Source organism: Ahaetulla prasina, chromosome 7, assembly GCF_028640845.1.
Source record: "Ahaetulla prasina isolate Xishuangbanna chromosome 7, ASM2864084v1, whole genome shotgun sequence".
NCBI classification, from domain to species: Eukaryota; Metazoa; Chordata; class Lepidosauria; order Squamata; family Colubridae; genus Ahaetulla; species Ahaetulla prasina.
In genome coordinates this window covers 91,051,803-91,079,356 of record NC_080545.1, presented here as the reverse complement: position 1 = coordinate 91,079,356, position 27,554 = coordinate 91,051,803, and the positions used below count along the sequence as shown (strand labels likewise).

At 39.5% G+C, this 27,554-nt stretch overlaps 1 protein-coding gene across 3 annotated transcripts in view; it reads right to left on the bottom strand.

The window, feature by feature from the left end:
- Positions 1–27,554, bottom strand: part of SOX5 (SRY-box transcription factor 5) — a 623,404-nt gene that overhangs the window by 546,890 nt on the left and 48,960 nt on the right. For 2 of the 3 annotated variants that reach the window (XM_058191770.1, XM_058191771.1), the window contains exon 2: positions 1,378–1,609. In XM_058191770.1, the coding sequence (XP_058047753.1) occupies positions 1,378–1,609 (232 nt within the window). The remainder of the gene's footprint in view (positions 1–1,377; positions 1,610–27,554) is intronic. The other variant, XM_058191772.1, reaches the window with a different exon arrangement.

Genomic DNA, 27,554 nt, shown 5'->3' with positions numbered 1-27,554 from the left:
TATATACAAACATTTCTGTAGTTAGTCTGCCAGAAATTGGAATTTTTTTGAAAACATTTCTCCTAAATTATAATGCATTGTTGTGCATGGTTTTCAGAAATGTATCGACATTTCGCTATCTACTTTTCCCTAATGCACAAAATTTTAAAATGGGATCGATTCTGCATAAAAACCAGAGAAATGTGATTTGTGCATAGTAAATAGTATGAAGTAGGTCTGTATGAATATACAAACTAAGCACAATTTCCCCCCTTTGCTAACGGTAAGCCAATATTCTATATTCTCTTTAACTTCTAGCTCAGGGGTGTCAAACTTGATTACATTGAGGGCTGCATCAGGGTTGTGTTTGACCCTGGGGAGGTGGGGGGGGGCATGGCCAGGGTGGGTGTGGCCAGCTCAATGTCACTCATGTCGGCGGCGCCTGTGGTGGCTCGAGCGCTCTGCTAGTGAAAACGGGCTCCCGAGCTCCATCTCCGGCTGCAATAGCCTCCTGTAACGTCCTGCCAGCGAAGATGGAGCTCAGGTGGGCCTTCTAAGCTCCATTTTCGCTGGTAGAGGCACTGCGGTCTGGTCCTTCACTACTTCCAGGATGGCCGTGCGGGCCAGATCTAAGCACCCTATGGGCAGGATCCGGCCCCCGGGCCTTGAGTTTGACACCCTTATTCTAGCTGATTTGTTTTGAGGGGTTTCTTTTCCCTTTCATTCTGAGGCAGAACCAGCCAAAAAAAAAGGGGGGGGTCTGAAAGTCTTGTATACATTTGCAAACTTCAGGTTTACCAAAAGCTTGTTTGTTAGTTAGATGGGGATACGAAACCTGGTATCTACTGAAATAAATAGAGATGAAAGCATCGTATAAAAGAAGAAGGCATCTGAGACTCCTTTGCATAGCTGCAGGGGGTGGGGGGAATCTAATATGTGAATTACTAACATATCAAGCGTGCCCTAATTTCTACATTTATTTGGACCAGACTGTGGGCAAGAATTCTAGGTGGCCACTTCATTACTTGAGAAGTAGACAAGATACATGCAATTTTTATTTCTACCAAGGGAATAATAATAAGAGCCGCCCAGAGTCACCTTGTAGGGGAGGTGGTTGGCGTAAAAAATTTAATAAATAAATAAAACAAATATTAACGATTTGAACATTTCATGTTGTGATTGCTGTCTAAAACAGGATGCAACTGGAGAGAACTGGACAACCCAGCAAGATGGCCTTTTCATCCCTGATGGAAAGGGGTCAGAGTTTTCTCGTTATTGCGAGACGTTCCAACCATGCCAGGGGCAAAGTGACTGGATGCACAAAAGGAGAGATCTTTAGTTGCCAAGGGGGAATGCGAAGGCAACGCAAAAGCACAATAGAGTCTGGAGGAGACCTACCATTGTGTTTTGCTGAGAGGTAGGAGTCCTAAGGCCGCAAGGCTCTCGCGTCGGCAGAGAAACTGGCTGAAATTCCTCAAAATAGGGCTTGTTGGGAAAACTCACATGCAAAGGAAGGTGAAAGGCTGGGAGGCCGCCACTCTCTTCCTCTTCCACTTTCTGTCTGCCTGTCACCATGGCTACCTCTCCATCTGCTTCCCCATACGGAGAAGCTGGTTGCTTGGAAGACATCCTACAAGGAACAAAAGAGGGGAAAATAATGAAACCTCCACATAAATCCTTAATGCCGTCATTGTGTGGTTAGGGGCCATTGTAACAGAAATGCCTTTTTTGTGCTAGCCGAGGGCAGGAAGCCATCCAAATACCACCGCAAAGCACACACAACGGAGAACAATGGCCAAGCAGGTAGCAACAGAACAGTGCCTGTTTGTTGTCGGAATAATGCACTAATATAGCACTCTCTTGTATTCTGGCCTCTTAAAACACATTCAAAGAGGTGGGAAGAAAAACTACCTAAGAACACCACATAATGAAATGCAATTCTATTTTGTGCATTAGTGGTGGGGAGGGAGAGAAATAACCTCTCTATTTTAGAACCCTGAAGGAGTTTGCAAAATGAGGGAATGGAACAGATTTTCGGGGTTGGTTTGACAGAAAGGCAACAAAGCTCAAACTTTTTCTTTTGTCTCCTCGAAGTTAGTAGAAGCACTGGCCCAAATTACACCTTCTTGAGATTTCGTCGGTTCAGTGGAAACTTATTTGTTTGACTCAGCAGAAGGACTATCCCTATTGCTCAAGGCTAATACCAACACAAGTATTGATAACTTTATTGAATTATCAATAAAGAAGGACCAACACTGCCTTTTTAGTTCAGCTTCAGAAATTCAGCAGTTTTGGCCAACAATTAGTTAAGCAAACTGGCTTCAAGCACCAGGTTAGAAAGTGGGAGGCCGTGAGTTCAAGTCTCATCTTAGCTATGAAAGCCAACTGGATGACTTTGGGCAATCACTCCCTCTCAGCCCTACCCACCTCAGAGGGTTGTTGTTGTTGGGGAAAACAGGAGGAGGAAGGTGTATTGAATATATTCGCTGCCTTGAGTTTTTTGTAAAAATAATAAAAGTGGGATACAAAAATGAATAAATAAAAATAAAATTAAGAAATGAACAACCCCCTTGGCATAACTCATATCAAAATGACCAAGAGGAAAAGATAATTGTATAATTATACTTATGTTTTCATATAAGGGAAATTGGAAGTTTCTTCTTTCTACTCTTCCTTATTTTTTCCTTCTTCATTTTTGCTTTTTCCTTCCTTCCTTCCTTCCATCCTCCCCATTTTATTAATTTGTGTTTCTTTTATGTTCTTTGTAAATGTTTAATAAAAGTTTATAAAATAGCAAAACAACCAAGGACCCTGCCCTTATTGTAAATGAACAACCACTTGTTCATTCAATAGAAGTATCACCTCTCAAATTTCACAGAGCAGGATGAAGAGATAAAAAAACATTCCCTACACAGGTCCTGAGATTCATAAACAATTAAGGAACTATATAAGCAGAGACTCCATCGTTTTTAACATCTTTTCAATCCATCACTTGAGGATTAAGCCACGAATTAAACAATCCAAAGTACCAGAGATAATGAAAGCAGTCAAACTAATAACTTATAAAATTAACTAACAGAACAGAAAGAAAAGAGTCAGAAAGACAGACAGCAGCTAAGAGCAGATGCATATTAATTTGTCATTAAGGATACAAGGAGATAGAACAGATGGAGCCAAGAAATCGGAAAGATAATATTGACAGCACTATTGCTACTAGAGAAGGTTCTATTTTTAGCTCAGAAGGAAGGAAGGAACCTTTGAGCTATGTCTCCTAGTCTCGCTATGCATACTCAATAGTAAGGGATGTTGGGAGTGGTAATTCAATGACAACTGGAGTACCATGTCCCAAAGATGCTTTTTCAAAAGGCAACTAGACTTTGTTTTTCCTTTTGTTTCTCACCCAAGAATCTTCTTCCATTCTGAACTGAAGAACCAAAGAAGCTTCTGGATGAGAAGTGAAACGACTTCAAGGAAAAACAAAGTCCACTTGTCTTTTGAAAAAGCACCTGTAGGGCAGCCATGACCTGGATGACTGAGAATCTCTATAGACATGGGATACCATGTGTTTCCTAACTAGGATCAAGCCTCTCATGGCCCAGGATTCAGGGGCTGATTCTGAATGTGAAGAAGCTGCTTCAGCAAAACCTGTGGAATGTCAGCCTCAGGAGATACAAAGCCCAGAATCACCTGAGGCTGATCAAACATAGGTCCTGCATGAGCAGTTGGAGCATTCAGATGAGGAGGAAGTTGGACCTCCATCCCCCATGCTTACTGAGTAAAGAGGAAGCCAGAATAGAGATGTTCTATGGGGCTCCTTGCCAAGCGAGGGAGTAAATGTCTTGATTAGTGCAATTTGGCCCATGATCCCTTGTTGGAAGCAACTTTCTGATCATCAGCTCTTGCTTGATGTTTGTGCTTGTGAAATTCTGGCCTCTGGATTGTCTGACAAGCCTCACCTGACTTTTGGAATTTTGGACTGAATTTTGACTATTCTTCTGCACTCTCCAGTTAAAAGCCAAACCATTTGGGCAATCTTCCTTCAAAGACTGTTTTGGTTTGCCTTCCTTGTCTGCTGTTAGCTCCTCTACCTTGAGCAAAGTGTAATTTACATAGCAGCAGTGTGTGTCAGTGTATAAATTGAAATTAAAAGCAGGACAAAGTTTTAGCATAAAAGGAGCTAGAATTGAAAGAAGAGCTTTAATGATGAACTCATATGATGGGCAGATCCACACAAAAATAGAAAGAATATTTAGGACACTCCAATCTAGTGACCTTCAAATTCTTGGTCTTTAAATCATTTTGCCAGATTGATTTAGAATTATAGAAGATGAAGACGAATCGATCTAGATGACACCATACTGAAGACTCCTGGTTTATAACTTTATAACTTACAACAAGTACTTAAATAAAGCACTTATGTGCCACACTGAAGATAAATGGGATAGAAAAATAACATGAGAGACTGAAATCTCTGATTTTTAATGACAGCTTCTGAAAGAAGCTTAAAGAAACTGTAGAAAATAAATTTTTCAAACAAAGTTTTGTTTTTAAGTTTGATGTTTGTGTATCTCGGTTCTGTCTGAATGGGTGAGGCCTTCCCCTTCTTTTTATAATTTAGCCATTTTGGTCATATTCTCTAATGTAAATATGAAATTGAGTAATATACATAAACATCTAAAAATAATAAATGTGACATATGACCCTTGGAAAAAGCATAAATTGCTTTAAATAAGGGAGGGAGTCATTGAATATTGGGGGAAATAAATCAAAGTCTAGGAGGACTCAGGATTTGACTCTGAAAAAACCGTTTAGAGCAGGTGGGTCGGGAAACAAAGCACATCCATTCAACTGCTTAAAGCATCCACTATTCCATAAAGATGCAGCTATTTTAAAGAGTACTAGAAAGGTGCTACATTTGTACCCACATGCTCCAAATCACTGCTTTAGAATCAATTTCCAAGTATCACACAGCCCTAAAATCTAGCATTTTAAAAAAAAAATCTCATGAGAGAAAATCAGGTGTTTCTATTCCACCCCCCCCCCCCAAAAAAACCCTCAGGTTACTAAAATAACCCCAAGGGAAAAGACCAGTGGTGAAATTCAAAATTTTTTTTACTACCGGTTCTGTGGGTGTGGTAGGGGAAGGATACTGCAAAATCTTTATTTCCACCCCACTCTAGGGGAAGGATACTGCAGAATCCCCATTCCTTCACCACTGCTGGGTGAAGGATATTGCAAAATCTCCATTCCCACACCACTCTGGGGCCAGCCAGAGGTGGTATTTGCCGGTTCTCCAAACTACTCAAAATTTCCGCTACCGGTTCTCCAGAACCTGTCAGAACCTGCTGGATTTTGCCCCTGGAGAAGACCCTGATGTCAGGAAAGATTGAAGGCAAAAAGAGAAAGGAACAGCAGAGGATGAGATGGTTAGATAGTTTCATCAACGCAATGAACATCAATTTGGACAAAATTCGGGAGATAGTGGAGGACAGGGGTTCTGTTGTGCTGTCATCCGTTGGGTCACAAATATTTGGACATGACTTAGCGACTCAACAACAACAATCGTAGCACCCACTGTGCATTGGACAGTTGCCAACACAGTAGATAAGTATGTGTTTTTTTTACAAAAGGGACCTATAAAAAGTGATGCTCAGCTATTTAAAAGAGGGACATTGCTCTAAGTGTTGGGCATTAATTGTCCATCTGTGTTTAATATTTCTTTTGCCAAAAACTGCTACCTTTGTTTTATTACAATTTATCTTCAATTATCCTTATACTGCTTCAAGCCAAGCAGTAACTAAAAGAACCCTTCAGAAGCAAATGCTATTTTATTGTTTAGAAACAAAACAATAAAATAACATCAAAAGCATTTTTTCCCATGAAACAGGAATGATAATAGCAAACTAGAAGCGTTTTTTTTTAGCACAGCAATTTATTTCAAAGTAGAAGATGGATTGATGATGAGATCAGCAGCCTGGGGCGAAGATACGACAAGATACTATTTATTAAATTTACATCCCTCATTTCCATCAAAAGTGGCATTCAGGATGATTGACAATAATAAAATACAGATTACAACTTGAATTCTGAATACAAGGAGTTAGTTAAAAGGGAGATCAGCTAAACAAAAGGAAAGGTATCCTTCTTATTTTGTTTCCATTCAATTCATTCTCACCTGAATAATATACATAGACAAATGGAGCTGTTTACCTACTGTTCTTTGCTGAACCATCACAACAGAAAAATGCATGCAGGAAAACAAATAGTTTGTATAAATCTAGGTTTTCATATGGCCTCACTCACTTGACTGCCTGAATTTTTTTTTTTTAATTTACATTTATATCCCGCCCTTCTCCGAAGACTCAGGGCGGCTTACAGTGTGTAAGGCAATAGTCTCATTCTATTTGTATATTTACAAAGTCAACTTATTGCCCCCCCAACAATCTGGGTCCTCATTTTACCTACCTTATAAAGGATGGAAGGCTGAGTCAACCTTGGGCCGGGCTTGAACCTGCAGTAATTGCAGGCTGCTGTGTTTTAATAACAGGCTTCTTACAGCCTGAGCTACCACCACCCACTTTAGGGAGTGCAGCCACCAGTGTGGGGGGAAAAATGTCCCATCCATAATTTACACTAATAATATACAGATAGTCCTTAATTTACTATCACAAATGAGCCCAAAATTTCCGTTGCTAAGCAAAACAGTTGTTGCCCCATTTTGCAACCTTTCTTGCCACAGTTGTTAAGTGAACAACTGTTGGGCCTCTGGTGGCTCTACAGACTAAGCAGTCTGTTATTAACACAGCTGCTTGCTATTACTGCAAGTTCAAGTCCCACCAGGCCCAAGGTTGACTCAGCCTTCCATCCTTTATAAGGTAGGTAAAATGAGGACCCAGATTGTTGGGGGCAATAAAACTTGACTTTGTATATAATATACAAATGGATGAAGACTATTGCTTAACACAATGTAAGCCGCCCTGAGTCTTCGGAGAAGGGCGGGATATAAATTCAAATTAAAAAAAAAAAATCACTGCAGCTGTTAAGTTAGTTACCTGGTTGTTGAAGTGAATTTGCCTTCCCCACTGACTTTGCTTGTCAGGAGGTCACAAAAAAGTGAGCACATGATCCCGGGACACTGCAACGGTTATAAATACATGTAAGTTGCCCAGAGTCTGAATTTTGATCACGTGACCATGTAGATGCTGCAAAGGTTGTAAGTGTGAAAAATGATCCTAAGTTATTTTTTTCAGTGCTGATGTAACTTCAAATGGTCACTAAATGAAGGGCTGTAAGTTGAGGACTACCTATAACCATTAGTTACATTAGTAACATCATGGGTCCCACCTACCAAGCTGCATACAAAACTTCTATCCATAAAGAGGAACAGCTTGCTTTCAAAAAATCACAGGCGCTCCATCACTGGATGTTCTTAAGAAAACATAGATAAGGGGTGTCAAACTCATGTTGTCACCATGGTGACGTATCTTGAGTTTGTCCTCTTCACTAAACCGGGCATGGGCGTGGCCAGCATGTGATGCATCCGGCCTGAGGGCTGTGAATTTGACACCCGTCTCCAACCTTGGCAACTTTAAGCCTGGAGGACTTCAACTCCCAGAATTTCCCAGCCAGTTTTGCTTTGCTGGCTGGGGAATTCTGGGAGTTGAAGTCCTCCAGGCTTAAAATCGCCAAGGTTGGAGACCCCTGGTCTAGACAGTCACTTATCTAAAATAGTACAGGTCCTCCTACTTGAGCAGGAGGCTGGACTAGAAGACCTCCAAGGTCTCTTCCAGCTTATTCTATTCTAACTTAAGTTTTATCTTCTAATTCTTCAACATATTTGGCAGAAACAGAAATATTGTCCCCCAATTAGTTGCCTGCAAAGAACCGAGTTGCTTTTAATTTGGCAGGTAGAAGCTGTGCAAGCTTGAGACTTAAAGGCTCAAAAAAATACCCCACCCCACCCCAGTAAAAGTGAACTAAAATAAATGGTGTAACTCTGCTTCTATAAAGTCCCCATTAATTTTTTTTTTGTTTACATTTATATCCCGCCCTTCTCCGAAGACTCAGGGCGGCTTACAGTGTGTAAGGCAATAGTCTCATTCTATTTGTATATTTACAAAGTCAACTTATTGCCCCCCCAACAATCTGGATCCTCATTTTACCTACCTTATAAAGGATGGAAGGCTGAGTCAACCTTGGACCTGGTGGGGCTTGAACCTGCAGTAATTGCAGGCAGCTGGTTTTAATAACAGGCTTCTTACAGCCTTGAGCCACCATGGCAATGAAGTTTGCAAGGAGAATGGCTTGTAAGGATACACCGCTCTGTTACTAATAGAAGAGAATATCTGTAGTTCAGGGCTGAACTGTGAGGGGGTTCCCTTGGTGCTGTCTGAGCATGGCTGTTTTCTTGCAGATGTTTCATTACCCAACTAGGCAACGTCATCAGTACTAGACCCTAGCACTGATTGTGTTACTTAGTTGGGTAATGAAACGTCTGCAAGAAAACAACCAAGCTCAGAAAGCACCAAGGAATCCCACACCTCTTTGTTAAGCGATATTGGTAGCTTTTGGCTCTTTCAGCCTAGGATGACTTGATTGGCATCTTCTGTTCTTAACATGACAGCGGCAAAGCACCTCATATTCAAAACAAAAAGAAATTGTCGACTCGCGTGCAGCGATCATTAATCCCCCCCCCTTCCCAATGGCTCAGACCAAAAAATTACGTATACTCTAATCTTGCTTCCTTCAGCAAGAAATACACTCCAGAAATATGTCAAGAATACCACAAAAGGGTTTTTTTTGGGGGAGGGGGGGAGGGAGACGCAGGGTTTATCCCTGTCCTTTAAAGTGACAAACACCCAATGTGCCAAGAGAAAAGATAGGAGGTTATAAATTGGAACTTGTTGAGGAATTAATTAAGGGATTCATCAATCATTACGCGGCTAACACCACATCTATATGTAGATGCAGCTAAAATCCCGTCATCTGCCATAACCTTCCTGCAATCTACAGGTTTGCAAAGTCTCCAAGTCCTTCTCATTTGCCTATTTATAAATGATTTTGTATAATCTAGCATTAAGACCTGTAATTATAAAACAGCATTAAAAGCAGGCCTGCATGGTTATGGATAATTATAGTTGGTATACTTCGAAGCCGACAATCTCAACAGAAATAGAAACCATTTTTTCATTCAAACACAAGCTTTGCCATTTTGACAGTTCCAAGTCCATAGGATATATAACAAGATGGTTTAAATTCTATGTCTCCCCCCCCTCCTTTTCTTTTTTTTCAAAAAATTGTTCTTAACCTCCCTCCTCCTCCTCCTAAAACTAAACTGATCCTTGAGAGGCTTGATCAGAGCTAAATAAAATAATTTTTGATATCTAGGAATAAAATTAAGTCTCCCTGGGTTTTCCACCAGCTTTTTTGAAGTTCAGCTTTTTAAATGGAACAGTCTTCAGCTTTGAATTCTACACAGGACTGGCATTGCACGTTCAACATTAATGAAAGATATGTTGTTCCTCTATCGCTGGAATGTTAGAATTCGGGGTCAGCCAGTGCAGTTGAGTGGCAGTTAATTTAGCACATCTCTTTTGTTTAATTTGCTGAACAATCGTACCACTGGATAGATTACCCATTATTGACTTCCACTGGTCTTAAAAAAGAAAAAGAGCAGGACAGAGATTTAGGGCAGGGGTCTCCAACCTTGGTCCCTTTAAGACTTGTGGACTTGTGGACTTCAACTCCCAGAGTTCCTCAGCCAGCAAAGCTGGGAGTTGAAGTCCACAAGTCTTAAAGGGGCCAAGGTTGGAGACCACTGATTTAGGGGACAGAAAGAGACATCTGTGTTGCAGAGAATAAAAGTGAGTGGCCCAAATTAGCTTGAAAATTGGAGAAGGGTGCAGGGGAAACCATGTGATGGTCAGATTGCAACAGGAAAAAAACCCACCAATTTTTACATATTTATTTTTTGCAGGAAAATGGGGGAAAAAACTTCATTTTAAGAATATTTCAGATTATACATAGGTCACTGATTGGATTTACACAACAGACTGAACTTAACTAAACCATCTCACTTTCTATATATCATATAAAAAACATAAACCATAAATGGGCTGAAAAATTAACCATGCATAAACTAAAAGCATAAACTAAACAAATGGGCTGAAAAATTAACCAAGACTAATACTAAACACTTTCCATGGGTTGTATGAATGCAACTGTATGAATGATCTTTCACCAATATCTTTAAAGCAATGTGTATACACTATTCACACATGCACATAAATTCACAACATTATTTGATATATCTTTCAACATGAACTATCATTGTTTTGCATTGTTCTTACACCACACTTAACTTAATACTGAAACAATACATCTTCAGTAGAGTCTCCTGAATCTTAACTTAATCATATAAATGAAGGTCACACAACATATTAAGCCAAAATAAATAAAGTTTAATAGGTTGTGCAAATCCAATCAGCTGGGCTGACTGGATTGTGTGAACTTGGCTTAAGGACTAAATATAAAAGTGTTTCAAAGCCCACCAAAAGTTATTTGTTGAAGTTTAAATTATTCAAAACTCATTTATCTATCATTACTTTTTGTAGGTCTACTCTGAGTAGGACTAAATTTGGATTTTAGCCATTTAGTGTTCCTAACAAATGGTACCAGGATACATCTAGGTGGACACCAACTTCCAAAGTAGTCTGTTAAATAGAAGTCAAATATTCAACAGTTGCTGCCTTGGCAGGCTAAAACGTCTATCTCCCACTCATTTAGCTCAATTGTTATTTTTTTTAATACAAAAAGAAACATAATAAAGATTATTTCTCCAAAATTCCAAACTCTCATTTGTTACTGTTAAAAAGAAATCATGAGACTAAATAAATAAAAATTAGCTTTTCGCTGTCAATCATTCTGAAACATAATAATCTGTTAATTATTACTTTCTATGAACACATCAATCATTCCCCCTTTTTCATACACATGCATGTTATTAGGGAGAAAGGGGAAAAAAGACTGAAGAAAAATAACTGTAAAGGGGAAACTATGTTTAACACATTTTGAACAAGGAAAGTCTTAGCCAACCAGCATCTGGGGAAAAAGCCACCTTAAACCCTCCTCTAGTGCAATTTAGTTTCAATTAAGTGAGCTTAGCACTCAAGCTCGAGTAAATGAAAATCAAAGTGAATTATGTTGACAGCAGTTGCCAAAACATTGCTTAGAAGAAGTCAAGGTGCATGTCCCACAGTTGTGAGGATGGGAGGGAAGAGAAGATGGGAACAGATGTCCCAAATGCACAACTCAGAAGGGTACAAATGTGGTATATTACAAGAGGCAGCTCAGGGACAACAATAATTCCAGAATCCACCCTGGGAAAAGAGGGATTCTCCTATCCCGAGATTCTAAGACCAATGACTAGTCAAAAATGAGAAATTGTTGTGGCCCGCCAGAGGTCAGCAGAGCTGGCAGCAGATTCAGACAGTGAGTAGGTTGGGGAGGAACGTGGGCCAGTCCTGGAGTCTGGGGAAGGCTCGGAGGAGGGCTCTAAGTCAGAGGCAGAGATGGAGCCAAGGCCATCTGGTAGATCTTCGCTGCCTCCAGAGTCTGACATCAGCGAGGCAAAAGAACAGCGGGAGCCTGTTCCCCGTGTGTGCATGTGCAGAGCTGCCAGAAGACAGGAACAATTAAGAAAACAGGGTCGACTTGGGAGTAAGGCTTGGAGACGATTGGCTCCTCCCATAAGATATAAAAGAGGAGCGAACGAACGCGACATGAGCTTTTGCAGGAAGCAATTAGTTCATCTGGTCAGTAAAAGTTTCGGAAAAGTGACTCTGTGCTAAGTTTGGCCTTGCCCTGCGTTGTGTCAATTAGTTCTCTGGCAGCATTCCAAGGGAGATAAGATGGGTGTTTGTAAACACTCCCCTGAAAGATTGTTTGAGAAGCCTTTTGGACTGGGAATGACAATAATTCACAGCCGTATGAACAAAAAAGGTTTGCCGGGACTAAGATTGTGCTGTGTACTTTCTAAGGAAGCCTAGGTCAGAACAGGAGCAGCTTTGAGAGCCAATAGTTGCATGCCAGGGGAACTACACTCTAAAAGGTAGGCAGGAGCAGAACACACTAGAACTAAGATTAGATATGATCTGACTTATCTTTGAATTAAATTAATTAAATTGATATTGAGGCAATGGTTCCCAGTGCTTCCACTTGTGTCCTGATTGAATGGTTCAGAAGGAACATACCCAACGGGGGAAATGTGTCCATACTAGGTTTCAATATGTTTTCCCATAATCTAGAAGCTGGAGAAATTTCTAGCTTTAGTGTAAAATAGAGGTCTCCAAACTTGGCAAGTTTAAGACATGTGGACTTCAACTTCCAGAATTCCCCAGTCAGCACGGGAGTTGAAGTCCACAAGCCTTAAACTTGACAAGTTTGGAGAGCCCTGTGTAGAAGAAAGAATAAGTTGACCCACTGTCCTGGCTACAGTATAGTAGTAATCTTTCTGGATCTGACCAATTCATAGCCTTGATGTCAATACCAACTTGTAGGGGAAGGAATAGCAGAACCTGGGGGCAAAGTGAAAAGAGGCATCAGCTTAGAATCCCTATGTAGCCACAAATGAACTAAGTCTAAACCCCGCGGGTGCTGTTGACGGGTGGATATTGGACATGAAATAAAAAAGAATGGGAACTAAAGAATAAAAGATATAGCCGTTTTGTTTGTTATACAGTAAGCAACAACACAACGTTCAGCCATGAATTTTTTGAGAAGAAGAAAGAGTTATGGATGGTATTCATTCATCAGAAATTGTACTGGGAATTCAAAACAATGAAGAAAAGTAGGGCAAACCCATTGTTTAGGAGATTTGTTTGGCCACTGGAATACAATCATTTTGTTCAAATGAGCATGTTTGAATGCTGAGGATATTCTGAGAAAATGGTTATCAACTAGGTAACATAATCAGTGCTAGATAATTCCACTCGCTTATAGAAATAATGATGTCAGTTATCTGAGTAATGAAATGTTTGCAAGAAAACAACTATGTTCAGAGAGCATCAACTCTGAGCTACCAATATTCTCTTATACTGGTAATATAGTTATCATAAAGAGAGGGAGGATATTTTCCAGAAATGATTGCCTGGTCAGGTTTCTCTTTATCTCCTTCTTTGCTTTCTTCTTATCTCTTCTAGATCCTACCCTAAAATGTTTCCTATCCCATATTTCACTTTATGTTGTTTATTTTTTTCCAAGCAAGTATGCCCACAAAACCTCAGGTTTTTATTTTCTGAGAATGCCTGTCAAGCCAATATATGGGGGAAACAGATGCTGCTGAGCCTTTATGGCTCAGACTGCTAAGACAGTCTGTTATTAACAGCAGCTGCTTGCAATTACTGCAGGTTCAAGTCCCACCAGGCCCAAGGTTGACTCAGCCTTCCATCCTTTATAAGGTAGGTAAAATGAGGACCCAGATTGTTGGGGGCAATAAGCTGACTTTGTATATAATATACAAATGGAGGAAGACTATAGTTTGACATAGTGTAAGCCGCCCTGAGTCTTCGGAGAAGGGCGGGATATAAATGCAAATAAAAAATAATAATAATATATAATTATATAATATATAATAATAATATATATATAATTATATTATACATAATATATAATAATATATTATATATAATATATTATTATATAATATATAATATAATAAAATAAAATAAAATAATACCTAATACAAAAATTTACACTACTCAAAAGTTCCCAGAGAAGGTATTTGAACCTCACATCAAACAGATGATGATAATGATGATTGGGAAAATAATAATATTGCCATTTTGCTAATAGTATATGATTCTAAGTGGAGCTCCCTTTTATATTTATTGCCTTAAAAAGGAAAATAGCCTTACCCTAAAGAACATCTATTTCTTCTTCAGTGCAATATACAATTTTATAGCTAAGTCAGAAGAAATAAAGAACAGATTTGCTCTGAAAAATTCTGTTTGAAATTTTCTACAATAATGCTGGATTCTGAATAATTTCCAGATACTATGAAATATTTACTAAACATTAATCACATTTCTGAGATATGTACTTGACATCTGACAATATTTAATTTCAATATTTGATACGGAGACAGTTCATGTTTGATCCTATTTGGCACCTGGCCTGAAATAGCACTTAATAATTGACAAACATGTTAACTAAATGTAATATATCTGAGGTGGCTTCTAACAGACCATTACCGGTAGGTAGAATCCACCTGAAATTATATATTTCTGCCTTGAGCAGAATAAGGAGAAAATGTAGATATAGATAGATAGATAGATAGATAGATAGATAGATAGATAGATAGATAGATAGATAGATAGATAGATAGATAGATAGATATGGAGATATACTTTACAAATAACCTACTCCTTATTTTTCTGGAAGGAATCCACCAATATTTGATAGCTCATATGTAATAATTTTAGTATTCAGTATATTATATTTACCATTTTAATATTTTATATGGTTTTTATCATGTTGTAATCTGCCAACGGTCGCTTGATAGAAGATGGGCAGGGTAAACATTAAATTAAATAATAATAAATAAAATCAATATTACCTCAGATTTAATATCTGGTGAAACAAAACATTACAAACATATCCCCAACATCTAAAATTCAATATATTGGAAGCAAATCTTCATAATTTAAGATCCAAGCTTAAATTTGGAATTCACAGAGTTACCTTAGACACTTGAATGGAGAATTGGGACTTTTTTTTTTTTTTTTGGGGGGCTAGTTTCAAATATGTAGCCAACTCTTTCATCCACACAGCCTCACGATCAAAACATTTAATCACTGGCAAAAGCAGAAAGAAAGTTATGGAGCTTAGGAATGTAAAAAGATGGCAACTGGCATCTGCTTTGTTGGTTTAATGCCGGAACTGAGCATATGATTTCCAGCTCATGATATAATTCCAGGTTACTCTTTGGTTGCTCAAAAAAATAAAAAAAAATAAAAAATCAGCTTCTAGTAACCACCAACATTTAAACAGCTGTCATAAGAGAAATGTCTTAGGGATGCAATCATGGCTGCCACCCTAGGAAGCATTTCAGAAGGACCACAGCATGTCAAAGACAATAGACTTCCATCAGCACAAATCTGGAAGCAGCAGGAAGTGGTTATTGTTGACAAGTTGCGAAAGCCAAACCCTATCAGTAACTTTTTCCATACACAGGGCTTCTGCTTGGCTGGTTCTGAATTAAAACTGCAACGTTCATCCCTTGCTTTCATTAAAGCTTGATATCAGGACTTCCCTCTGTTTCTTTCCAACTCCTGGTCTCCTGCTGGGACGACTCCTTTTTGTTTAGTTTTTTCGATTCATTAGTGAATTTGCATCTCCACATTTCGGTTTTAAGCTAAATAACCAAACAGACCACACTGAAAGTAATGCTAATGGGGATACATAACGTCAGAACTAATACCATTAAAATCAAAGTTAAGGGAAAAAAACAACAACCTAAAATCAAAATCAATAAAATAGCATTCCAATCAATAACAAGTTAAAATCTTGGGGAAAGAGATTTGGTTTTGGGATTTATTTTATTTTATGAAATAACTAAATACTGGGAGTATTGTACGGAGGCTGAACATACTTCCCAGGAAGTGTATTCAATAGGAGTCACACTGAAGTTAGCCAAGATACCAGCTGTGAAACATTTTCAGAATTGTCTTTCCACCGATCAAAGCAGCTAAGTAATTTCATAATTTCTTAAAGTTTCAGGATCCAATCTGGGTCGGTCCAATCTGGGTCGGTCACCGGGACCAGAGGTTTTGTATTCCAAACTTTCAGACTCATGCTGGAGCCCATGAGTCCAAAAGCTTGGAATACAAACCCTGTGATCCCAGGGACCGACCCAGATTGGATCCCGCAACATTATCCTGGGACACTTATATCTGCCTTCATTCGTATTAAATTTCCATTATAATGTCATTCTTCTACCTTTTTTTAAAGGCAGGATACCTCCGTTCTTTTTATTATGATGACTGCTATTTACACATAGAATGCACAACAAAGGAAGCATTACATGAAGGCATATATAATTTCCCTTGGATACTGTCAAACTGCTCATATGTATCCTTACGATTTATTGTTGTTGTTTCCTGATTGCTTATTTGTACCCTATGACTATCATTGTGTTGTACCTTATGATTCTTGATGAAGGTATCTTTTCTTTTATGTACACTGAGAACATATGCACCAAGACAAATTCCTCGTGTGTCCAATCACACTTGGCCAATAAAATTTTTTATTCTGTTCTATTCTATTGTTAAAATCTGCTTGCATAATTTCTGGTGGTCTCAAAGAGAGGGGGAAGAGTCTGACTCACTCTCTGTCACAGATATACACTGTTGATTCAAATAGATCTTGGGACTGGTGTATATAGATTACAGGGATGGAACCTCTAGTCAAATTATGACCCTCATGTATATCCATCTTACATGTAATGGGACATCTTCCATTGTACCAACCACAAAGTCACTGAGATCTGACATCTGGTGGGAAAAACATGCTATGTCTGCATGGATGGGATGCATCCTTGTCAGCTGCAAAGAATCAGGATCACATGTTAAGCTCCACTTAAGCTGATTTATTGCTCATGTCTATACACAAGAATTTACTCAGTAACAGTCAGCACTAAATTGGCGCTAGATAACAGTTAACAGAATTCAAGAGGGGACTGGATTTAGATGTTTGTAGGAATGTAAAGACTCCAGGTGAATTCCTTTCTTAACTCCATCTCCAAGTCTGCCCATCCTACTATCATCCCAGATCAGCCTTTTTAGTGTTAATCTGTTCCTTTTTTTTCATATATATATGGTTTTCTCCCATGTAAAATTGGAAGTGTCTTGGCGACGTTTCGACGAAGTCTCATTCGTCATCTTCATGCTTCAGCTTCGTGCTTCTAGGAGCAATGTGTGATCGCAGCTGTTTCTTCCTTTTAACTGCTAGTAGAGGTTTGAACTTGGGTGGGAGCTTGGCAGTGCTCTGATCCAAACCCCCATCCAATCAGAGCACTGCCAAGCTCCCACCCAATCAGTTCAAACCCCCACTAGCAGTTAAAAGGAAGAAACAGCTGCGATCACACATTGCTCCTAGAAGCACGAAGCTGAAGTATGAAGATCATGAATGAGACTTCGTCAAAACGTCGCCAAGACACTTCCAATTTTACGTGGGAGAAAACCCGAATAACCAAAGACCTACACACACACACACATACACACACACACACACACATATATGATGCTTAGTTGGTTTGATGAAGATATGAAAAATTGGTATGAACAAATTATTCCTGTTGAACCATGATTATGTTTGTTTTAATGGGGGGGGGTTGGTCAATGAAGACGGGGAGGGAGTAGACTTCTCACAAGAAATTTGACTTTCAGGGTAAGAGAATAAGCTCCTAACTATAACAATTGACTGAACTTCGTCCCTCCAATATACTGGCTGTTTTGAGACACAAATGTTCCTCCATTTAATGAGAAGATCCACAAATGTTTGCAACTATCAACTCTAACAGGACTGAACTATTGCCAAATTGCAACAAATCCTTTGCAGGAGAAGCCGTTTTAAACCCTTGAAATTTAATTGCATGCTGGTGTCATTTTACGGTGTGCATTAAAGTCCATATGAAACACAGATAGAGCAATAATTTCAACTCCCATTAGCAATCAGAGCTCTTCCAAACTCAGGTTTAATTTTTTTTTTTTTTTTTTTGCAATGGGCCATAGTTTTCTAGTTCACCAACATCAGCCTTCAAAGTTTTCTTTGTATCCACAGACAAGAATCCATTAATACTTATTGCAAATATGCAATTTTGACTACTCCCCCTTCTCCTCTCTGTTTTCCCCAGATATGCCATATCAAAATATTATTATTATTGTAAAACATTACCTTTTTTTTTACTTAAATGAGGCTTTTTGTAAATAAGCAAAAGTGCATTTAAATATTACAAATTTAATTCTGGAGGAATCCCTGTAACATGAAAATGTGCGACATTCATGCTCTGAACTGTGTTGTTTAATGTATGTATAACATACCAACATCTTAACAAACAAACACAAGTTCTATCCTGAATACTTGTTTTGTATTGCACAACACTGTTTAACATTTAGGCACGTTTTAAAGGTGTCGATATGCTTATTTTAGAGAAACAGAGCAGAGTGACATATTTTAATGCATATTTTACAAATGTGTACATTTCTACATATGTCTTGAGGACAACATTTGCGTATACATTTACAAGCATCTATTTTGGAGAATTAAATATTATAGGCAGCAAAATACCAACTCAAAAAGCATCACTATATAAGCATAAAATTTTAATCTGGTCTCAATCTGGTATTTGGTAGAGAAAGAGGCTTCTAATGTGTTTGAAAAATCTAAGGTTGTAAACTTAAATGCAGCTGCTTTGGATAGTGAGATATGCAGAATATATAAATCGATAATAAAAAAATAAATAATCCTACCGTAATTAATTTTGAGCAGACATATTTAATACTAAAAAGTACAAAGGATGGTAAATGAATGGCTCTAACACACAAAGCAAGTGTAGTAAAATTGAATTAGATTTATGTTTAAATATGTTTAAGGGTTGTACCAGAACTCCACCAGTTTGAGGAAGTTTGACAGTATTTTATCATTTCTTAGTATGCATTTCAATTTTTTGGAACCTTTACATAGAATAATACTGAGATAACTAAACTATCACTATATCCATTGACATTCATTAACTGTTATCCATGATCCTTAGCCAATCTAATATTTCTTTCAACTTCCTGAAATGTCCTAAGCAGAAGTGATTTCATAGAGACTACACATAAAGAAATCAGATAATTTTGTATTATTATTATATCATCAATGAAAAGTCAATGGGTAAACCAGCAGGGATGGTCAAAAGTTGTGTTCATGTGATGTCCCACTTAATGTCTGTAGTGGTTTGCTTAACAGCTATAGCAAAAGGGTCATAAAATAAGGTGTGGCCATGTGACAACTCACGTGGTCTTCCGGGTGCACTTCAAGGTGTTGATTACTACCTTTAAAGCGCTCCATGGCTTAGGGCCGGGCTACTTACGGGACCGCCTACTGCCACCGATTGCCTCTCACCGACCTGTGCGCTCTCACAGAGAGGGACTCTTCAGGGTGCCGTCCGCCAGACAATGTCGGCTGGCGGCCCCCAGAGGTAGGGCTTTCTCTGTGGGGGCTCCCACCCTATGGAATGAACTTCCCCCAGGACTTCGCCAACTTTCGGACCTTTGAACCTTCCGCCGCGAGCTGAAGACATATTTGTTTATCCGCGCAGGGCTGGCATAGGGTTGTAGTTTTTATTTGTTTTTAATTCGAGTGGGTTTTATTCTTTTAATGATATTTTAATATGGGCCAAATTGAATCAGTTTTTTAGCTTGTATTTTATTCTGTATTTATTTTGTTTGGTGTTTTTATCTGGCTGTAAACCGCCCTGAGTCCTTCGGGAGAAGGGCGGTATTAAAATTTGATTAATAAATTAATTAATTAATGGCTGTATCACTTAACAACTAATTTTCCACTCCCAATTGGGGTCATAACTCAAGAACCATCACACACACGCAAACAAAACATCACCATATTTTTCCTCCAAATACTACAACATGCTGCATTCTATGAAGCATACCAGAGCAATTCTGAAGTCAAAAGATACATAATAGACATTAATTAGCTGAATAGCTGTTCAGAACTATTTTCAAATATGCACATTCTTGAATGCAAAATATTAATAGTTTTTCTCCACCGGTCTTTCCTGAGGTCAGGATTATTTATTCAACCCCGCATCTGTTTTCTAACAGAATGGGCATATTATGTGGAAAGGGAAGCATAAGTCAGTTTTAATAAATTATTATATGAGATTTATCTGGGGTCCTAGCATTGAAGATTTGAGAATATTTGAGGAAATACAACTTCTGTGTTTTGAATGAAACTGGAAATCTTAAGAAAATTTGCCCCATGGCATTGACTGCACCCTCATATATTTTCCAAACCAAGGCCCCAATAAAAATGCCTGGTTTATTTCAGCATTTGAAGCACAAAAAATAATAAATAAAATAAAAGAGTAAAATAACATAAAATAAAATGACACAAAATAAAAATCTGCATATGCATTCTTTTTCCCTAAGGAGATAAAAATACCAACAATAACAAATTAAAACTTGTTTTACTAATGGCTGACAACACTCACAATCATCTCCAGCCAGTCTGAAGAACTAACATTAAATCCTAGTTCAGTTAAACCTGGTACAGAAACAGCTAGCCTGACCCCATGTATATTTTATTTGAAAGCAAATCTTGTTGGACTGATCCAATTTACTGCTGGATAAGCATGATTAATTTTCATCTCAGTAGCAAGAACTTTATTACCAGCCCAAAGAATCAATTACCACAAACTGAAACTAAAGCATACTCTACATCATAAAAGCTTATTCTTTAATCAATATATTAACTGTTAAGGCAGAGGTAGGGAACGATGGCGCCTTTATGACTTGTGGACTTCAACTCCCAGAATTCCTGGGCCAGCTGGCTCAGGAATACTGGGAGTTGAAGTCCACAAGTCATAAAAGGCCATTGTGTCCACCCATATGTTAAGGCAGGGGTGGAATCCAGCAGGTTCTGACAGGTTCTGGAGAACCGGTAGCGGAAATTTTGAGCAGTTCGGAAAACCGGTAGCGGAAATCTTGAGTAGGTTGGAGAACCCGCAAATACCACCTCTGGCTGGCTCCAAAGTGGGGTGGGAATGGAGATTTTGCAATATTCTTCCCCTGGCGTGTGGTGGGAATGGAGATTTTGCAGTATCCTTTCCCTGCCATGTCCACCAAGCCACACCACACCATGCCTACTAAGCCACGCCCACAGAACCAGTAGTAAAAAAAATTGGATTTCACCAGTGTGTTAAGGGATTCACTGTTTTTGCAGTCCCCCAAAGGTTAACACTTTATGGAAGGACTTATTGTCAGCACTGATATTACTGGATAGCCCAAATGTTCGTTGACAACCAAGAGCTATGACTTCCTAGATTTTTTCCTATTTTCAGTGCAGGCCTCAACCTACTAATTGAAGGCCAACTTTGCACTTCAGACCGTAGAGAAAAGTCACGGGTGTGTATAAGAGACAGAGAAAGATTATCAACCATGAGATTTTTTTGATTTAAAAAAATCATCACAAGCAGTTAAATTGCTATATAAAATGGGAATGTCTGATTTCCAAAGGCATCCGCCATGCTTTAATTTATCATCCGACTTAGAATCCATTTCTACATATCCCACTTTCAGAATTGCAAGTCTCCTAAAACAGTTTACAGGTATAAAAGAAATGGCCTTCTCTTGTGTGCCCACAAGCACACAAGTATTGTCAAGGAATTGGGTAACAGCTGTCCAGACGAAGTCAGAGACTCTGCATTTGTATCTGCATCATCTCTCTCTCTCCCCCCCTCCCTCCCACCAGGGGTGAAATCTAATTTTTTTTGCTACCGGTTCTGTGGGCGTGGCTTGGTGGAAGGGGTCATGTGACTTGGTGGGCGTGGCTATGTGATTGGGGGATCAAAAGACAGAAACTGACTACAAATGTCCTGCTGGAGCAGGGTTGGACTAGATGACCTCCAAGTCCCTTCCAGCCCTGGATTATCCTCTGAAGCTGCATCTAGTGCCAGGTTTGTACTCCTTCCTTCCTTCCTTCCTTCCTTCCTTCCTTCCTTCCTTCCTTCCTTCCTTCCCTGCCTCCTCTCTCTCTCTCTCTCTCTCTCAAAAACGAACCCCCTCACACACACCCCATTTTCCCTCCCAGCAGGCTCTGCTAGGCAAACAAAAAAAATGGGGGGGGGGAGTCCATTTTTCCTCCCAGCAGGCTTCAGGGAAACTTCAGGGAAGACTGCTGGGAGGGAAAACGGGCTCCCCTCCCTCCCGTTTTTTGGTTTGGCTAGCAGAGCCTGCTGGGAGGAAAAACGGACACACACAACCCCCACCCCCACCTCCCGTTTTTTGGCTAGCACCTAGCTGAGCTGCGCGATCATCAGGCTTTTTTTTTTACTTTCAAAAGCATTTTTTCAGCCGAAGAAAAAATGCTTTTAAAAGTTAAAAAAAACATACCTCTGATGATCGCATGGCTCAGCTGGGCATGGGCGGGGGTGGTGGTGGCAGGGATTTTTGCTAACGGTTCTCCGAACCACCCGCTGCCATCGCTACCGGATCAGGTGATCCAGTCCGAACTGGGAGCATTTCACCCCTGCTTCCCTCCCTCTATATCTATCTATCTATCTATCTATCTATCTATCTATCTATCTATCTATCTATCTATCATCTATCTATCTATCTATCTATCTATCTATCTATCTTGTATGTATGCATGATGTATGTATCCATCCATCATTTATGTATGTATGTATGTATGTATGTATGTATGTATCTATCTATCTATCTATCTATCTATCTATCTATCTATCATATATGTATGTATCCATCCATCACGTATGTAAGTATGTTTGTATGCATGTATGTATGTATCTATCTATCTATCTATCTATCTATCTATCTATCTATCTATCTATCTTGTATGTATATATGTATGTATCCATCCATCATTTATGTATGTATGTATGTATGTATCTATCTATCTATCTATCTATCTATCTATCTATCTATCTATCTATCTATCATATATGCATGTATCCATCCATCACGTATGTAAGTATGTTTGTATGCATGTATGTATCTATCTATCTATCTATCTTGTATGTATATATGTATGTATCCATCCATCATTTATTTATGCATGTATGTATGTATGTATTTATCTATCTATCTGAAAGAACACAAGATAGTCAGGAACACAAGAATATCATGAGGTAAATCATGAGGTAAATTAAACAGTATAGAGAGCACACAGAAGAAAAAGGCGCGTGGGGGGGAGGAAACACCCCCCTTTATACTCACAGCAGCCAATCACGGCATAGATTCCCTAATGCATGAGTCAGCACTCTCCAACTAATCAACCACAACTGTGGGCTCTGGCCTATTGTACACTTTACTGTCCCAGCTACTAAATTCAATATCTTAATAGGGATTCATTCCTTAAAGAGGTCTATTTGGGTATATTTAGAAAAAAAAATACAAATTATGAAAATTAAGTTGCAGTTGCATGTCACTAACCATTTCACTGCTAAAATTGCTTATATTTCATTAATAATTGATTTATATTTCACAGAAAGGAATGGAATAGAAAATCCAATTCAATCTAGTTAGAGGAGGGGAAAAATAGGTCTTTTTTGCATTTTTTGCATTATCTGACTTCCAAATGACTTTTTTGCATTATCTGACTTCCAAATCCTTTCGGACCACAATTCCCATAAGCTCCAACCCAGTGGTGGGTTTCAAAAAATTTTACTACTGGTTCTGAGGGTTTGCATGGCTTGGTGGGTGTGGCAGGGAAAGGATACTGTAAAATCTCCATTCCCACCCCACTCCAGGGGAATGTTACTGCAAAATCCCCATTTTCTCCCGATCAGCTGGGACTCGGGAGGCAGAGAATAGATGGGGGCGGTGCCAGTTAGAATTTTTGCGACCAGTTCTCTGAACTACTCAAAATTTCCACTACCGGTTCTCCAGAACTGGTCAGAACCTGCTGAAACCCACCTCTGCTCCAACCAAAGCTACAGACCGAATCACCTGAAGACCACTGATTAGCCTTTTTAGGGTTTTCTCTTTCCTGGCCTTGAGCATTTTTAATCTATTTTGGTTTTATTACCATAGCGAGGGTGTTAAATAAAACCCTGGATGCATTTTTTGCTGTGTTCTGGAAAGAACGTCACATAATATTATTATTATTATTATTAATAATAATAATAATAATAATAATAATAATATCATCATCATCATCATCATCATCATCTAGTGACGTTCTTTCCAGAACACAGCAAAAAATGCGTCCAGGGTTTAATTTAACACCCTCGCTATAGTAATAAAACCAAAATAGATTAAAAATGCTCAAGGCCAGGAAAGAGAAAACCCTAAAAAGGCTAATCAGTGGTCTTCAGGTTGCATATCAGTCAGCTGCATTTCATGCAACCTTTTGTTGTTGTTGAGAGCCACACTGCACCGTAGAAATCCAGTTTCTTATCCATTCAGAATATATGTCGAATGTATTTTAGGAATCCCAGCAGTAGCTAATTGAATAAGTGGGTTCAACATGTTGAGTGAACCAGATCATTGTCATTTTATTATAATTAACTAAGTGGACCTCTCTTTGTCCTCATGGAGATTTTATCAAAATCCATTTCCTAGATTTAACTATTGGTGCTTGTTACACTTTCCCTTCTTACTGTAAACTCCACAGTCCTTTCCCTGTTATGAATCTTCTCTGTCTTCCTTTCACATGAGTAGAAAAAAGGAGGAGAACAAGAATTATGGACTGGATGGAGATGTCATGAAGAAAAGAAGGAAAGGAGAGCTGCAGCATCACCCTTGGTTCCTTTTGCTTCCTAGCTTCACTTTTTTTAAATTTCTGTTACAACCATGAACCAAACTTATATTCTTGCCTAATAAGAATATGGACACTGGTATCCATGGCAGGTTAGTTTCTAAAAATTATATCACCTTAGAAAACATGCATAATGTTTAATTACAGCTGGGATGCATGGAAGTATATGGAATATCACAGTGTGTAAGGTGTGTTTGGAAGGAGAAGAGCAGCGAGACCATTTTAATCCTGAAATGAAAGTAACTATAATTGTCAGAAACTAATAGGAAGTCATTTTGCATAAAGTATACCAGTTACTTATAATCCAAGTCTCATATTCATAAGTGTTCTAAATTCTAAAATTTTATATTACCATGATATAAAATGATGCTGAGACTCTAGAAAGAGCACAGAGAAGAGCAACAAAGATGATTAGTGGACTGGAGGCTAAAACATGTGAAGAACAGTCGCAGGAATTGGGTATGTCTCCTTTTTTAAAACAAGGACTAGGGGTGACAGGATAGCAGTCTTCCAATATTTGAAGGGCTGCCACAAAGAAGAAATGATCAACCTATTCTCCAAAGCACCCGAAGGCAAAACAAGAAGCAATGGATGTAAACTAATCAATAAGAGATCCAATCTAGAACTAAGGACAAATTTTCTGACAGTTAAAACATTTAATCAAACACTGAATGACTTGCACCAGAAGTTGTGAGTGCTCCATCAGTGGAGGTTTTTAAGAAGAGGTTGTCTGAAATGGTATAGGGTTTCCTGCTTGAGCAGGGGATTGGGCTAGAAGACCTCCAAGGTCCCTTCCAATTCTGTAATTCTGTTATTCCAAGTTGTAGACTTGAGGTATCTATCATGACTCTCCCTCCAAGGAATGTTCTCCCCCTTGTACCAAATCGAAGAGAAAGGCCGTCTGTAAGGGATCTCTCTATCACTCAGATGAGGAGGGCACACAGGAAAGAGCAAGCAGGGCTGTGTGTTTGTGTATCTGTGTGTATGGGGTGACCACATCTATTTCTCCTTCCAGGGACACATGAAAGAAACTAGCATGTCTGTTCCCCTTACATAGGTACTTTGTCTACCTTCACGTCTGTTGTTCTACAGCAGTTCCCATAAAGCACCACAAAAACCCAGCTGAATAAACCAAAGCAGTCAAAGAAGGAATGGATAAACCCAAGGAAGGGCGTCTAACGTGTTGACCACTGGCTGAGCATGGAAGAATAAAGAAGCCTTGATGGAGAGATACAATCACCCATTGCTGTTTATTTATTTTAACTCTTCTACCACAGCCTGGAAACTTCCCCCCCCTCCCCCCCCCTGCTCTTTTGCTTCGGCCCTACCCGCTTAATGTTCCCCCACTGAGAGACCTTTGTGATCTAAAAAGCAGCTGCACCCCCACCTCCTCTCTCTGAAGACTGGCAATTTTATAGACAGACCCATAATGCGTCTTAAAATAACTACTTGGCACCTCTCATAGCATGCCACTGTCCACCCTTCGAAATCCAAAACATTTTTTCTCTTCTTAAATTCGGGAGAAATATAATAAGTGTCAGAACAAAATTCAGAGCAACTGTTTTTTCTTCACTGAAAAGAGAGAAGGCCTTTAATACTAAATGATGGGCGCCTGGTTCTTGATTTCCCTACTGTGATTTGCATGGGGGGGGGGGGAATGACTGGCCGCTGAATTCGTTCCATTGATAAATATTGCTTTGGAGATTGTGAGAAAGGTGTTTTTCTAGGGTTAGGTCTACAGTACTCCTTTCATACCTAGAGGGCATTGCTTCTAGATGTTAACATCCTTAAGTAATGATGACATGATTCTAGGAAGTAACAGGGACAGAATTAAGTGGGCTAACATTGTCCAAACGGATCCATTTCAGCCTTCTCTTGCTAGATTCACATAAAAGCAGATGGAACGTATGTGAGTTTCAACCTTACCAACACCACCCATCACCCTGCATGTAGATAGACATACATTTTCCACAGACAGATATACCCATATTTATTTATTTATTTATTAGATTTTTATACCGCCCTTCTCCCGAAGGACTCAGGGCGGTGAACAGCCAAGTAAAAACAACTAGTACATAGACAAAATTAAAAACATATTAAAAAACTAATTATAAACTGGCCAATTAAAATTAACACTAAAATAAGCAATCCTAAAAACCCTCTTAAAATTTCCTCAAGCTAGCCCCGCACGGTGGAATAGGAAAGTCTTGAGCTCGCGTTTAAAAGACTGGAGGTCAGGGAGTTGATGCAGCCCCGGAGGCAACTCATTCCACAGGGCTGGAGCCCCTACAGAAAAGACCCTCCCCCTGGGGGCCGCCAGTCGACATTGTTTGACTGACGGCACCCTGAGGAGGCCCTCCCTATGGGAGTGCACAGGCCGATGGGAGGCTATAGGTGGCAGTAGGTGGTCCCGTAGGTAACCCAGTCCTGTGCCATGGAACACTTTAAAGGTGATGACCAGTACCTTGAATTGCACCCGGAAGACCACCGGCAACCAGTGCAGGCTGCGCAGGAGCGGTGTTATATGGGAGCATCACGGTGCCCCTTCTATTACCCGCGCAGCCGCATTCTGGACCAGTTGGAGCCTCCTGGTGCTCTTCAAGGGGAGAACCATGTAGAGAGCATTGCAGTAGTCCAGGCGGGAAGTGACAAGGGCATGAGTGACCGTGCAAAGGGAATCCCGGTCGAGGAAGGGACGCAACTGGCGAATCAGGTGTACCTGATAAAAAGCTCCCCTGGCAACGGCCGTCATATGTTCTTCTAAGGACAGCCGATCGTCCAGGAGAGTGCCTAAATTACAAACCCTCCCCCGAGGGGCCAATGATTCAGCGATGGTGTAAGCTGGCTGTACTGGGATGCCGGCATCCACAGCCACTCTGTCTTGGATGGGTTGAGTTGAAGCTTGTTCTTCCCCATCCAGACCCGCACGGCTTCCAGACACCGGGACATTACGTCAACGGCTTCATTGGGGAGGTTAGGGGTGGAGATGTACAGCTGAGTATCATCAGCGTACAGATGGT